Here is a 14,358-nt window from a genome sequence, read left to right as displayed (position 1 = left end):
ATAAAGTATCCGTAAAGTTATGCATTCAACTCGTCCAACTTGTCGGTGGGGGTTATAAAGAACTTAACCCTATTTTTCACGGCTTCATAAAGGACATGAACTTCAACTGAATCTTGTGCATCTTCAGACATGTTTCACTTCACAGAATATAATGAAAAACAAATATGAGCAAAAAAAGATAAAATAAATAGTTGAATAGTTAGAGACCAGAAAATGCGAGAAATAATTGGTGACATAACCGGACACCAAAAAAAATCACTTCATATATTTATATAATATTAGTTACATATTGGCCACAAATATCCAAATAAAATTCACTTCATATATTTATATAATATTAGTTACATATTAGCCACAAATATCCAAATTTCATAACCGGCCACCAAAAAATACGTCGGTGTAATACCACAAAAAAAGGAAGAACACCGACCAAAAAGTGTCATAACCTATCTAACTAGACTAGTAATTTGTTATGGTTTTTCCGGAGTCGGAGTGTCACAAATAATAGGATTGTGCTCATTTGTTGGTTTCTTTGGCGGCTTCGGCTCCTTAGACATGAGGTCTTTGAAGGCGGCTTGTCTATCTGTAAAAGCAAAATGCCATTTCTCCGTCTCACCAATCTTGTTGTTCATCCACTCCATACAAGACGGTGGTAATGGACAATCTTCTTTCAACAAAACATGAAGAAAGTGGCCGAGAATTAAGCAAAGACATGTGATGTTCGAATGTGGGTTAAGTGGTAGAGCACCTCGGATTGGAAAATATGTCTCACATATACCTTTTTCGGGCAAAGTCAAGTAAACAACGACTCTATTGTAGCAAATAGCAATAATGTGACCCATATCCGGTAATGTCAACCACTTATCTTCAAAAGCAATCCCACTTCTACTTGTTGGAGGGTGTAAACCATCCAAGATAAGTTTAAAACGCTTCTCGGTACCAAATATAAGCAAATAGTCACTCTTATGATTTTTTAACTCATTAATAAGTGCATGACGAACCAATACATGATTTTTCTCATCCATTCCCATGTGCCCAGCTACGACCCGGAATTCATAATTATCATCCCCTTTAACATTCACAATGTCTTCAATGAAAGGTCTCATGATCATTGGAATTTGTGAAATGTATGGTACATTCAAATAAGGTTTTGGTTTTGAAGTAGGCGTCGAAGCTTGTGAGCGCGAGTAAGTGCCAAGACGTCAACCTTTACTCTTTGGAACCTTACTCTTGGGTTGTGAGGATTGACTATCGGGATTTTGAGAATCAATAGTCTCCCACCGAGGGGATTCGACCGGTGGATGTCGTTTACAATGTAGACCACACCCTTTTAGGTGCTCCCTTGTGTAACGCCCTCCTTTTTATTTAATTATTTTAATTAGTTTTAGAATATATTTATATATTTATATGATGTATATGAGGGATATATGATTTGTTGAGATTAGATGTCTTTTTATAATTTAGTTAATATATTTTGTTGAGCGATATTTTGTTATGTTATATGTTGGTATTTACTAGCATAATATATTTGTTAATTGTTATAGATATATATTTGTTATTTGGTGTATTATTATATATTTAGTAGAGAAATATTATTTATTAGAATATGAGGATTATTAGTGTGACTAAAATTGGAGGTTAAAATAGAAAGAAGAATAAGTTGTTGAGCCTAAATAGATTTGGGAAGAATATTTTAATATTATAAATAGAGAAGCTTAGGTTAGAAATAGTTTACCAAAAACCGCTTTTTGAAAAAGAGGAGAACAAGAAAGAAGAGAAGAGAAAAGAAAAGTCAAGAGAAGAGGAGAAGACCTTAGGAAAGAAGAACGCTGCTGCTGATTCAGAAATTAATCTAAGGTGAGGGTGAGACTATCTTGCATTAATATTAAGTTGTTAAATCATTAGATTACATCTAACAAGTTGGGGAGAGTTTGTGAGAATTTGAGAATTAGGGTTTTGAGAGAGATTTGATGATTAGATGATGAAAACTTGTTGAATTGATGTAGAAATTGTGTACAGACCTTAGATAATCCATATGATGATTATTGGAAGTAGTTTTGAGGTTAGCACCATGAGATTAGGTGAAACTTGAAGAAAATCTGCATTCTGCCCGAATTTTGATATTAAAACTGGTATTTATCGGTGCGAAATTGGTCTTAGGTGTAAACACGAAAGTTGTAGGTATGGATGTTAGCTTTCTATAGCCGTTGGTCACACGTCAAAAAGATTTATAGAACTTGAGTTATGGTCAAATTACTGCACGTAGGTCACAGTGAATTTTTATGGACTTTCAGCTCAACTTTTCCGAATTTAAAATGAAAACTGGTATTGATCGGTACATAATTGGTGTTAGGCGTAAACATGAAAGTTTTAGATAATTTTGTTAGCTTTCTAGTGGCTTTCGTTTGACGTGAAAATGATGTTTGGTCTTTGAGTTATGATGAAAATACTACAGGGAGGTCTTAGCGAAATTGAACGGTGACAACATTCTCTGTTTCATGTTTTTGCGTTTTGTTCATATGTTTCTGTTTTGAATTGATCCTTGTTGTAAACATGAAAGTTGTTGATATTTGTGATATCTATCCAGTAGCTTTGGTTTGACATGAAAATATGTTGTGGATAATTTATTATGTTTATACAAAGATACATAGTGAATTATTATTGATGTTTAAATACGATGTTATATGAAGTTGTTTATGATTGATGAATATGATGTTTTAAGATGTTGTTTATTATCATTTGTTATTGTTATATTATGATACGACATGAATTATTTATATGATCCATATGTTATCAAGATGCTAAGATGTTAAGATGTTAAGACGTTAAGATGATAAGAGTTGTTAAGTCGTCGAGTCGTTATGAAGTCATCAAGTTATTAAGATGTTATGTTGTCAAGATGTCAAGATGTTAGGATGTCATAGATGTTCATGAAGTTGTCTAAGTTGTACGAAAGTGATGTCGTTGCATTAGAGTTGTGTTGTTGCATAGTCAGAGATGGGGGCTTAATGTCCGACAAGTCCTGTATGACCTTAGAGATGGGGGCTCAATGCCCGATAGGTCCTTTATGACCTTAGAGATGGGGGCTTAATGCCCGACATGTCCTTTATGACCTTAGAGAAGAGGGCTTAATGCCCTGGTGGTACCACATGCATAATGAAGATGTCTAAGATGATTTAAGATGATTTGAGAAGTAGAAGTTGCATAGTCGAGTCGAAGTTGTTAAGATGTTGAGATGTCAAGTTGTCAAGTTGTTAAGATGTCAAGTTGATAAGTTATTAATGAAGTGCTATGATGAATGAAGACGAATGATTTATGATAACATGTTACGTGAGTTATAATTATGTTGATATATGAAGTTGATTACGAATTTGATTATGAAGTTGTTTTCGGTAATGCTATGTTTTGATAATAATACTTATGTGAAATTACATGATGATGCTTATGATTATATTTGATATTAAGTGTTGATGCTTATAAATAATGTTTGATGAAATGTGGTGACGTTTGTGATTAATATTGATGTTATGTGATGATTGTTGGAGACTATTATTTGATGTTATATGATGATGTTAAGATTAGTAATTGATAATATATGAAGATGTTTATGATTAGTATTAAGATAGTTTTACGACCAATATAAGAAGATTAATGACACTAGTTAAGGAAGTTTAAGTTGTTAGATATGATTAATGAATTATAAGATGTTTAAGTTGTTGAATGTACTTTATACGATTTATATGCTTAATATTATTGTTTGAGAAATCTCACCCCTCTGCTTGGAAATGTTGCTCTTCGTATGCGTAACTTGCAGGTAACCAGGATTAGTTGCGGTCGTGAGTGGACTCCTCACAAGTGTGTCTTAGGTGCTCTGATACGTAACGGGATGTGATTATGTCTTCTATTTCTATTCCTTACGTATTACTTATGAATTTTTATGAATAAATGTTGAACAAGACTTGAGATATTTATGATGAGGCCTGCGTGCCAAAGACTTTTTATGTTGAATGAACTAATTCCGCTGCGAAGTTTTGAATTACTTATTTTAAATGATTTTGAAGAATAAATTACTATTTATTCAGTTTATGAATTTTTAAGAAGTGTAGCATTCCGTTAAAGTTGAATTACTCTGATTTTTAATTATGAAATTTTTACGTTGGGAAAACGGGGTGTTACAATAGGTATCAGAGCAGGTCGGTCCGTCCGGCCAAGTAGATGAGTCGTTGTGTCGTGTCGTCATGTTTTCTAGGTAGTAGTTACGTTTTTTTTTCATGTGATCATGTTTAACTGACTAACTTGATGTGGTTTTTGTGTTTTGTTTCAAGAAGTAACGACTAAATTTATTTTCTATTGTGCTTGAATTTCGAGGATGAAATTCTTTTAAGTTGGGGAGAGTTGTAACGTCCTCCTTTTTATTTAATTATTTTAATTAGTTTTAGAATATATTTATATGATGTATATGAAGGATATATGATTTGTTGAGATTAGATGTCTTTTTATAATTTAGTTAATATATTTTGTTGAGCGATATTTTGTTATGTTATATGTTAGTATTTACTAGCATAATATATTTGTTAATTGTTATAGATATATATTTGTTATTTGGTGTATTATTATATATTTAATAGAGAAATATTATTTATTAGAATAAGAGGATTATTAGTGTGAGTAAAATTGGAGGTTAGAATAGAAAGAAGAATAAGTTGTTGAGCCTAAATAGATTTGGAAAGAATATTTTAGTATTATAAATAGAGAAGCTTAGGTTAGAAAGAGTTTACCAAAAACCGCTTTTTGGAAAAGAGGAGAACAAGAAAGAAGAGAAGAGAAGAAAAAAGTCAAGAGAAGAGGAGAAGACCTTAGGAAAGAAGAACGCTGCTGCTGATTCAGGAATTAATCTAAGGTGAGGGTGAGACTATCTTGCATTAAGGTGAGGGTGAGACTATCTTGCATTAATATTAAGTTGTTAAATCATTAGATTACATCTAACAAGTTGGGGAGAGTTTGTGAGAATTTGAGAATTAGGGTTTTGAGAGAGATTTGATGATTAGATGATGAAAACTTGTTGAATTGATGTAGAAATTGTGTACAGACCTTAGATAATCCATAGGATGATTATTGGAAGTAGTTTTGAGGTTAGCACCATGAGATTAGGTGAAACTTGAAGAAAATCTGCATTCTGCCCGAATTTTGATATTAAAACTGGTATTGATCGGTGCGGAATTGGTCTTAGTTGTAAACACGAAAGTTGTAGGTATGGATGTTAGCTTTCTATAGCCGTTGGTCTCACGTCAAAAAGATTTATAGAACTTGAGTTATGGTCAAATTACTGCACGTAGGTCACAGTGAATTTTTATGGACCCAAAAATACTAACTTAATTCTTCTTTTCTTGTGTTTCAAGCCATTTGATATGTCTCTGAACAATTGCATCTTTCTTTGCATTTTATTTCAATGATTATTTGCAAAATTCACATAGAAGGGCATTTTAGTCATTTCCCATGTCAAAATTTCTTTCAGTCTTTTAAAATTTTGTTTGAGTCTTTTCATTTGGTTTGAATAAGTCTCTGTTTCATTCTATGTCAAAATCCATTGCAAAAATTGCATTTTAAGTCATTTTGAGTCAGTTTTGCCCCTGGGGGCATTTTAGTCTTTTCATGTGTCAAAACTCTGTTTAAACTCTTAAAAGTGTCTCTGAGTCTTTAATTTTGCTTGTATAAGTTCTTGCTGCAATTCCCTGTTAAAAATCCATTTTAACATTGCATCTGAGTCATTTTTAGTCGTTTTAGCCCCAGGGGCATTTTGGTCATTTCACACGAAATTTCGACAGAGAGAGGTTACTTTAAAGTACCTCATTTAAGCCATTGGTTCATTTTAGTCCGTTTTGTCAATTTTAATCGTTTCACTTTACGTTTAGTCAATTTTACCAATTTTAACTCAATTTTATTTTTCATTTTTCATTTTTGCACTTTAGCCCTTTTAATTCCTAAAATTTGCATGTTAGTCCTTTTTGTTACTTCTCTTTTAGCCCTTTAATTTTTAATAATTGCATTTTTGGTCCATTTTTCTTCCACGGTCCTTTAAACATTTTTTTAAAATTGCAATTAAGTCCTTTTTGTCCAAAGTTTGCAGAGTGGTCTTTTTTTTTAAATTGCAGGTCAGCCTTTCGAATTTTCAAAATTGCAAAGAGGCCCTCAAAGTCCAGAAATGGTCCAGTTTCGAATCAAGGCAAGTCCAGGGACACATGTCAATACGCCATTGGCCACCAAGGCCACATGACAGCCTATAAAAGGAGCCAATTCACCAGTCAAAGTCAAGAATCAATCATTACGAGCCAACTCACATAAACACATTTTCATCCATTCTCTCTCCTCTAACAGAATCAAAAACCGTTTCACCAAGAAAAAGATGAACATTCATCTTCATCACGCATAAACCCTAATTTCCCAGCAACCAAAAATCAACGAAATTCAACGAATTCAAAGTGGTTCTCAGTGATCCATTGAAGGATCATCATCATCGAACCTTCAACTTCCACAATTCAAGCATAGACTCGTCACCGAAGCAACAAATCTATACGATCATGGAGTTTGAGTGAGAGAAGAAGAAGGATTGAAGTTAGGGTTCAACCAGAGAAGAAGAAGAAACTCACCGATCTATTCTTCGGCTTCCAGAAACAACAAATCAAATACCAGAAGAATCAGAAGCAATTACGAAGGTCATCAGTGGAATTTCTGTTCGAACCACCGAATAAAACAGGTAACACCACATACCTTCTCAGTTTTTCTTTCTAGACATCAACGAAGGCGCGTGAGTGTGTTTAATTAAAGGAACGATGTAGATCGGTGAACTTCAAGAAAGTTTTCGATGAAAAAGTTTTAAGATCTAAAAGAAGTTCGAAAACCGTAAAGTTTTTCTTCGATCTACAACGTTTCAGAGCTCATATGTGATTTTTGGCTTTAGATTTGTGTTTAGAAGGAAGAATAGAGTAGATTAGGGCTTTGTTGCGTTTAAATCAGTGAAGTGTCAGCCTCGTCGGAATCTGGAGATGACGGCGGTTTGGATGAAGATTACGGCGGAATCATGAAGATTCCGGCCGATCTTCATCTTCTCCGGCCAGCTTCATCTATAAACCGGTGAGGAGGAGAGAAGAGTGAGAGAGAGAAGACTTAGAGAGAGAAACGAAAGAGTGAAATGAGTAAACCGGTCCTCAAAACCTTTTATAAGCAGACTGAACCGGTTTGGTTCAGTCTTGATCCACTGGTTTTGCGCCCTGGCCATTAGATCTAGGGTTTGATCCAATTGGATCAATCCAACGGCCTTTTGTGATTCCTGAAGGATCCAGGATCCACTTCCCCTTGGGCTTGGGTTTGGGCTTAGTTTTTCTGCGAAGTTCCTCTGTTTTTTGCTATTTTTTGTCACTACTTCTTGTTATTTGCACACCTTTATGCTCAAAAACTTTGCTAAAAATTCCAATTAAATTTTTCATGTATTCTTGATTATTTTCTTGACTTTTTTGTGATGTTGTTATGTGTTGAATCTGGATTAAAAAATAAGTGGCATTTTTTTTTAGTCAATTGTTCATTATATTTGTTAAAACTTGTGAAATTTTACATATTTTTTGTGTCTAAAAATTCTCTAAAAACTCCAAAAATTTTCATACATATTTCTTGATAGTTTTGTGGTATTGTTGTGATAATTGTTGCATGTTAAAATTGATAAAAGATAATGTGTTGATTTTCTTGCTAATTTTGTGATGTTTTGTATTAAAAAACTTGTGAAAATTGCTTGATTTTAGTTCCAATCTCTTGATAAATGTTTGTGACCTATGCATGTTTAGATGTATGTTTAGGATTGTATGTTTAGATGAACGTTTAGGCTTTATACTTAGAAAAATCTTCTTTCCAAAAAATATGAACAAACTTCACTCAAATGCTTTTCTTAATAAACCTTGGGATCAAAATCCCATTGAATTTTCCTTTTTCTTTTCTTAAATAAAAACCTTAAAGGATTTTAATCATACTTAGACCACATTTTGCAATTGACTAATTCCACCTCACTTTTTTTCATAATCTCATGCCCTTGAGGCCTCTCTCTCTCATTCTTCAAATTCCAATTTTCAAACTTAAAATCAACCCACAAAAACAAAAACATTTTTTGGAAGAGAACTACGGTGGATTTGATCCCTTAAACGGGTACGTAGGCAAGGAATCAAAATTCCTTGAATTCAAATAAAATAAAAATTCAAACACATTCTACTCCCTCCAATTCTTCACTTAGAATACCTTTAGGCTTAATAACACTTTCAAAATAGCATTTAAAAATAAAGCGCGCGCGTAGAAATTAAAGACGGTTCCTATAGGATACTATAGTCGTTATGGGTGCCTAACACCTTCCCGTAGCGAAAACAACTCCCGGACCTCGATTCTCAAGGGTTTTGCTTACTTTTTCCCTTCCCAAGAAAAAATAAGATATCACCGGTTAAAAAGGTTCAAACGTAATCAATGTTTGACACCCGAAAACCAAGATAAAACACTTAGGTGCTCTGATACATAACGGGATGAGATTATGTCTTCTATTTCTATTCCTTACGTATTACTTATAGATTTTTATGAATAAATGTTGAACAAGACTTGAGATTTTTATGATGAGGCCTGCGTGCCAAAGACTTTTTATGTTGAATGAACTAATTCCGCTGCGAAGTTTTGAATTACTTATGTTAAATGATTTTGAAGAATAAATTGCTATTTATTCAGTTTATGAATTTTTAAGAAGTGTAGCATTCCATTAAAGTTGAATTACTCTGATTTTTAATTATGAAATTTTTACGTTGGGAAAACGGGGTGTTACACCTTGGTTACCACTTTTCTTGGAAGTTGATTCAACATTGTGTCGTCCGAAAATCCTAGTTCATGCAACGCCTCTTTGATGTGGAGTTTCATCTTGTAAGACCCTCTTGAGACGTTCTTGAATGGCGTTTCATTCCTCCGTCACGGAAATATGTTCATCAACCTCTTCTCCATGTACACTTAACCTTTGCCAATGAGTGTGTATTTCATCCAATAGAATAGGCAATATTTTCTTTCTCTTCTCCGCAATAATACAAGCACAAGGCAACCCGTATGTTGTCATTTGCACACAACCACAATCTTCTTTAGCAAAGCAGAATGTCCTAGAGCATTGTAATTAGTCATCAATAAAACCCAAAGCGGCTCTAGATACATACCCCTCCAACTCACATAATAATTTATGTCTTTTGTATTTGTGTTCCATGACAATTATGCTCCTCCCAAAACTTCCTTGTATCTCACCTAGTTGGTTTTTCAACATTTTGTCAATTTCATCCCAACATGATGCAAAATCTCCTACATTACTCCTCAAATATCTTTTCAAGTGTCCATGAGCCGATTCAATGATGTTTGTGGTTTTACACCCTAGATGCAAGAATTTATTCGTCCATGCCCTCACAAATTGCTTCGTAACGGGAAAAATTGTGGTATCAATATATTCAACAAACTTTGTAAATGGTTCACATACCTCTTTGAATTTCAACAATGCACTTGCATATAAACCCTCCGTAGGAGAGTCAACCACTGATGACAGTCAGTCATACACTATTTTTAGAGTCTTTTCATAGTCATTTTGTGAGTCTTTAGATGAGTTTATGTTAGTTTTAATTGAGAGAGTTGCAAATAATATTATGCATATATTTATATATATTATATGATATACTTTTTTTTGTTGACAAATATTATATGATATACATATATGTATGTGATATACTATATTATTATATATACTATATTATTTATATCTAGTTTTTGGCGCCGTTGCCGGGGACTGTTGAATCATTTCAGCTTGGAAATTTCGTTATTGTTTAGGATTTCTGTCATTTACATTTTTTTGTCTATATATTAAAAATTGAAAAAAAAAATATATTATGGTTTATGCTCTTCATATTTATTTCATTGTACTTTGCTGCTAAAAAGTTTATCCAAGTTTTGCAGCTATGATAGACAGGTTAGTAGACAGGTTACGCATTTATGACACAGAGGAGATTGTTACATTGGAGTATGAAAAATATCTGCTTTCTTGGAAGATAAAACAATGGGACAATCAAATCTCAAGATTAAATGCGAGATGTGATCTTTATGAGGCGAATCATCAAGGTACAAATTGTGAAGGGATGAAAGAGCTTATCAACATCGATTACGATAATCAGCTTCAAAATATTTTAGATGATTTCTTGAGATTAAATCAAGTTTCATTTGAGAAATTTGAAGTTCAGTGTGGTGATCTTGTTGAGAAAGCATATGAGTCTCAGAAGAAGTTGGTTGAGATGGTGACTGAGTTTCAGGCTATTGTGGTGGAAGAAAATTCACAAGTGAGGATAGTTGGTCTCTACCAAAAGTATCAACAAATGGGGTTTGAAGAAACCACTCATGTGCAGTTTGAAACAAGTCCTTCTCTAAGGTGGGAGAGCTAGGTTTAATGGTGAGTGCATGGGAGTATATGATCCTGTGTGCTAAATTCATGGAATTCCTACCAAACAAGAGGAAGAAGAAGGGTGACATATTCTTTCTATTATTTTTGCCACCCTAACAGTGGTTGAAGCGTCAAGCTCAATGACGTAAAAGAAAGCGCTTGGTGGGAGGCAACCCATCCTTTTTTTTAATGTTTTTTATTTTGCAAGTATTTTTATTTAGTAAAGAAAAAAAGAAAAAAAAAGCAAACAAAACAAAAAAAAAGTGAAAAGATGGACCAAAAAAAAAAAGAAAAAAAAATCAGAGTCCACATCAGTTCTTATTTTTTCAATAAGTTGTTTTTGTCAGATGTCAGTTGTGTCAGTTCTCAGTGTGATTCTCTTTAATTGTTTGCTTGTTTATTATTAATGAATTTTGTTGTTTCTTGAATTTTTCCAGTTTGATAACAGTTTGTTTCACCAATGATAACATCAAAGTTCATAAGGAGGTAGTGACTTGAAATTCAAAGGCGAAGTGTACGGCATGTGTGATAGGTAGTCACAACTTCCAGAAATCAAACACTGTAAGGTTCATAGCCAAATTCTATTTTTCAATTTACTTATAAAGAGTGTTCCATGCATCTACATTTCTAGAACTTGCATTGTTTCTTTACTGTTGATTGATCTTTGTCATATACACACTGAGGCAGAAGTGCTTGGTCCTGTGAGCTTTTTAAAGCCTACCCTAATGTTAATTGATATTTTATCCTTTTTCTTAGCCAAATTGAGCCGATAGGTTTAGATCTTTTTGTTCGGTGACAAACTACATTACAAGCTTAGAGACTTTTAGGATTTTTCCCAAAATGTTATATCTGAGTTAGGCATTGTAGAATGTTGCTAAATAATAAGTTTGGGGTTGCTATTGGAATGTGCAACCAATTAAGTTTGGGGTGGGGTACTAGAAAACAAAGAAAGAACTTTATGAAAAATACTCACAAAAATGGTGTATCAAAAAAAAAATAGAATGAAAAAGGGACAAAACATTGAAAATCCGAGTAACTTTAAACTCGATTGTCCCAACAGTTACAAGTATTCTCTAGTACCTTTACAAGAATTGTTGTTCCAAAGGTGAATGATGGATTGAATCTGTGTTTTAATTTCCGTAGGAGTTCCTAACTCAAATTTTATGTAGCCTACTTATCCAAATATTATCCCACCTTCACCTAAGCCCCGTTATAACCCTTAAAGACCTCAAAGTGTGTAATGACATTGATTTTGATTGACGTTTAGAAACTTTTCAAGCGTATGGTAATATGTAGTCATGCATGTTGATTGAGTGTGAACCCTGATCATATTGTTGCGTGGAGTTGTGAATGGTTGATGCAAGCAAGTCAAACTAGCTCATCATATGGCTAGTAGGGAGATGAACTTTGAGGATATCATTGGTTGGTGAGCTGTTATTTTACTGTCATTTTTCATTTAACAAGTTTGTTCCTTGAGGACAAGTAACACTTCAAGTTTGGGGTTGTGATGACAGTCAGTCATACACTATTTTTAGAGTCTTTTCATAGTCATTTTGTGAGTCTTTAGATGAGTTTATGTTAGTTTTAATTGAGAGAGTTGCAAATAATATTATGCATATATTTATATATATTATATGATATACATTTTTTTTTGACAAATATTATATGATATACATATATGTATGTGATATAATATATTATTATATATATACTATATTATTTATATTTTGTATTTGTGTCCCATGACAATTATGCTCCTCCCAAAACTTCCTTGTATCTCACCTAGTTGGTTTTTCAACATTTTGTCAATTTCATCCCAACATGATGCAAAATCTCCTACATTACTCCTCAAATATCTTTTCAAGTGTCCATGATTCGATTCAACGATGTTTGTGGTTTTATACCCTAGATGCAAGAATTTATTCGTCCATGCCCTCACAAATTGCTTCGTAACGGGCAAAATTGTGGTATCAATATATTCAACAAACTTTGTAAATGGTTCGCATACCTCTTTGAATTTCAACAATGCACTTGCATATAAATCCTCCGTAGGAGAGTCAACCACCTCTCTCCAAACCCTCTATATTTTCTTAACAAGATCACAATGCTTCTCATCATTCGCTTCCTTCACTTTTTTTCTCGACAACTTTTGCATCCATAGGCTTCGCTTTGACTCTACAATCTGTGATGCACTTAGCTTTCACATTCTTATGAAAATTACAAAGTACATGGTTTGTTTTAGGGAGAACTTTGGCAACGATATTCATCAAAGCGTTGTCCCTATCGGTGACAACCACCTTAGGCATGTTGAGTTTTGAGGTCAAAAAACCAACCAACATCTCAAGTGCCCAAGTAAAGCTATTCTCTTGTTCAAAGGAAAGAAAGACAAAAACAACATAATATGTTATTTTGGTAGAGGTGACACCAACAATCTCAAATAACGGCATTAGGTAGGTATTGGTTTTGTAAGTGGAGTCCATGACCATAACGGTGGGAAAAGTGTTAAGCATATTAATTGACTCCGGATGAGCAAAAAAAAAGTCTTCATGAGTGGTTTTCTCACTATTTGCTCTTGTGAAATAGACGTATTTATGCTTATCCAACTTTGAAATCAAGTATTGCATCTCCGTCTTGTGCCATCTAGTTCGCGCATTGTACACTTGCTTGATGATTGTCACACTTTGTTTTTTTTTCTCCCTTCAAATCCATGAGAATAGTCCTAGGCGCCGCCTGCTCATTAGCCTGAGCCAAAACCTGAGCCATCGAAGCCAAAGCCTGCGCAATCGCCGCATCATCTCTACCACCAGCCATCTCAAGACTACACAAAACCAACCAACAGATAAGAACAACAGCACAACAACCAAGTACCGAAGGTAATCCATTACCATTTGTGCACAATAGGAAAAATTAACGCATACTAGTCTACTAGTCCAATAGTCCGGACAAGACTGACCACAACTCTGATACCAACTTGTAACACCTTACTTCTATTAAGCGGTAAAACGCGCGAATATACAAATATATTCTAGAAATAGATGCTACGTCTTCCAATTAAAACATACATGCATAAAGATCATGTTACATCATATAGCAGCGGAACACATACATAATCCAAATCTCATGATAATAAATACATGATCTCAAATCTCAACATAATAATGTCTCAACACCAAAACTACATAATCAAATAGAAATCCAACGTGCAAGTACTACCCTAGATCAGAGCCCTAATCTAGACACTTGCTCATAAAAAGAGGAACCCCGCTCCTCGGCAACATCAAGCATAAGGTCTAAGCATCCTGCACTCCATCTACCCGTCCATACGGAAAGGTAGGTGGTAAACCACTGAGGGTTATCATTACATCATCATAATCCAATTAAAATTAACAAGAAACTTTGAGAATGAAAGATATATTTAAGAACGATGAATAACAAACTATACACGTACTCACAAGTATTCTTAACATTCACATCATTCAATATCATCATCTCAAGTTCATATCAACAAGTGTATCATACACACATCACAAAATCAACCATGTTAATCAACAATTAACAAATTCAATTATCATTCACAACTCAAATGCATTTCAATTCACCGACAAAGTATGCAATGGCTCTAGACTCATCTAGATGCATGTGGTACCAAATCACCTCAAGGTCGTCACCTCTGATGCAACAAAAACATCGTAATCACCTCAATTGGATATAAAATCCACCACCATCAGTCGTGAATGCATGAACATATGAATCAACTCCAAATGCATATGTTCACATATACCAATCACCTCAACATCACCAAGACTTAATATATATGCAAACAACAACAATTCACCACCACATAACATATATACAATCACCAACAACATCCATATTCC

General features: G+C 33.9%; 1 protein-coding gene across 1 annotated transcript; it reads right to left on the bottom strand.

The window, feature by feature from the left end:
- Positions 1 to 470: 470 nt before the first annotated feature.
- Positions 471 to 1,106, bottom strand: LOC146904526 (uncharacterized). Its single transcript, XM_085728305.1, has one exon. It carries the CDS (start codon positions 1,104 to 1,106, stop codon positions 471 to 473), a length of 636 nt encoding a protein of 211 aa, XP_085584431.1.
- Between the last annotated feature and the right edge of the window lie 13,252 nt (positions 1,107 to 14,358).

Source organism: Medicago sativa, chromosome 7, assembly GCF_051527215.1.
Source record: "Medicago sativa cultivar Bolivia chromosome 7, Bolivia_mono, whole genome shotgun sequence".
Taxonomy (NCBI): Eukaryota; Viridiplantae; Streptophyta; class Magnoliopsida; order Fabales; family Fabaceae; genus Medicago; species Medicago sativa.
Note: the sequence above shows the minus strand (reverse complement) of the source record. Positions and strands in the feature narration are given on the sequence as shown.

What these genes read in the sequence shown, in the direction of transcription:
- LOC146904526 (XM_085728305.1), bottom strand. Translation starts at nt 1,106, where the DNA reads ATGAGACCTTTCATTGAAGACATTGTGAATGTTAAAGGGGATGATAAT.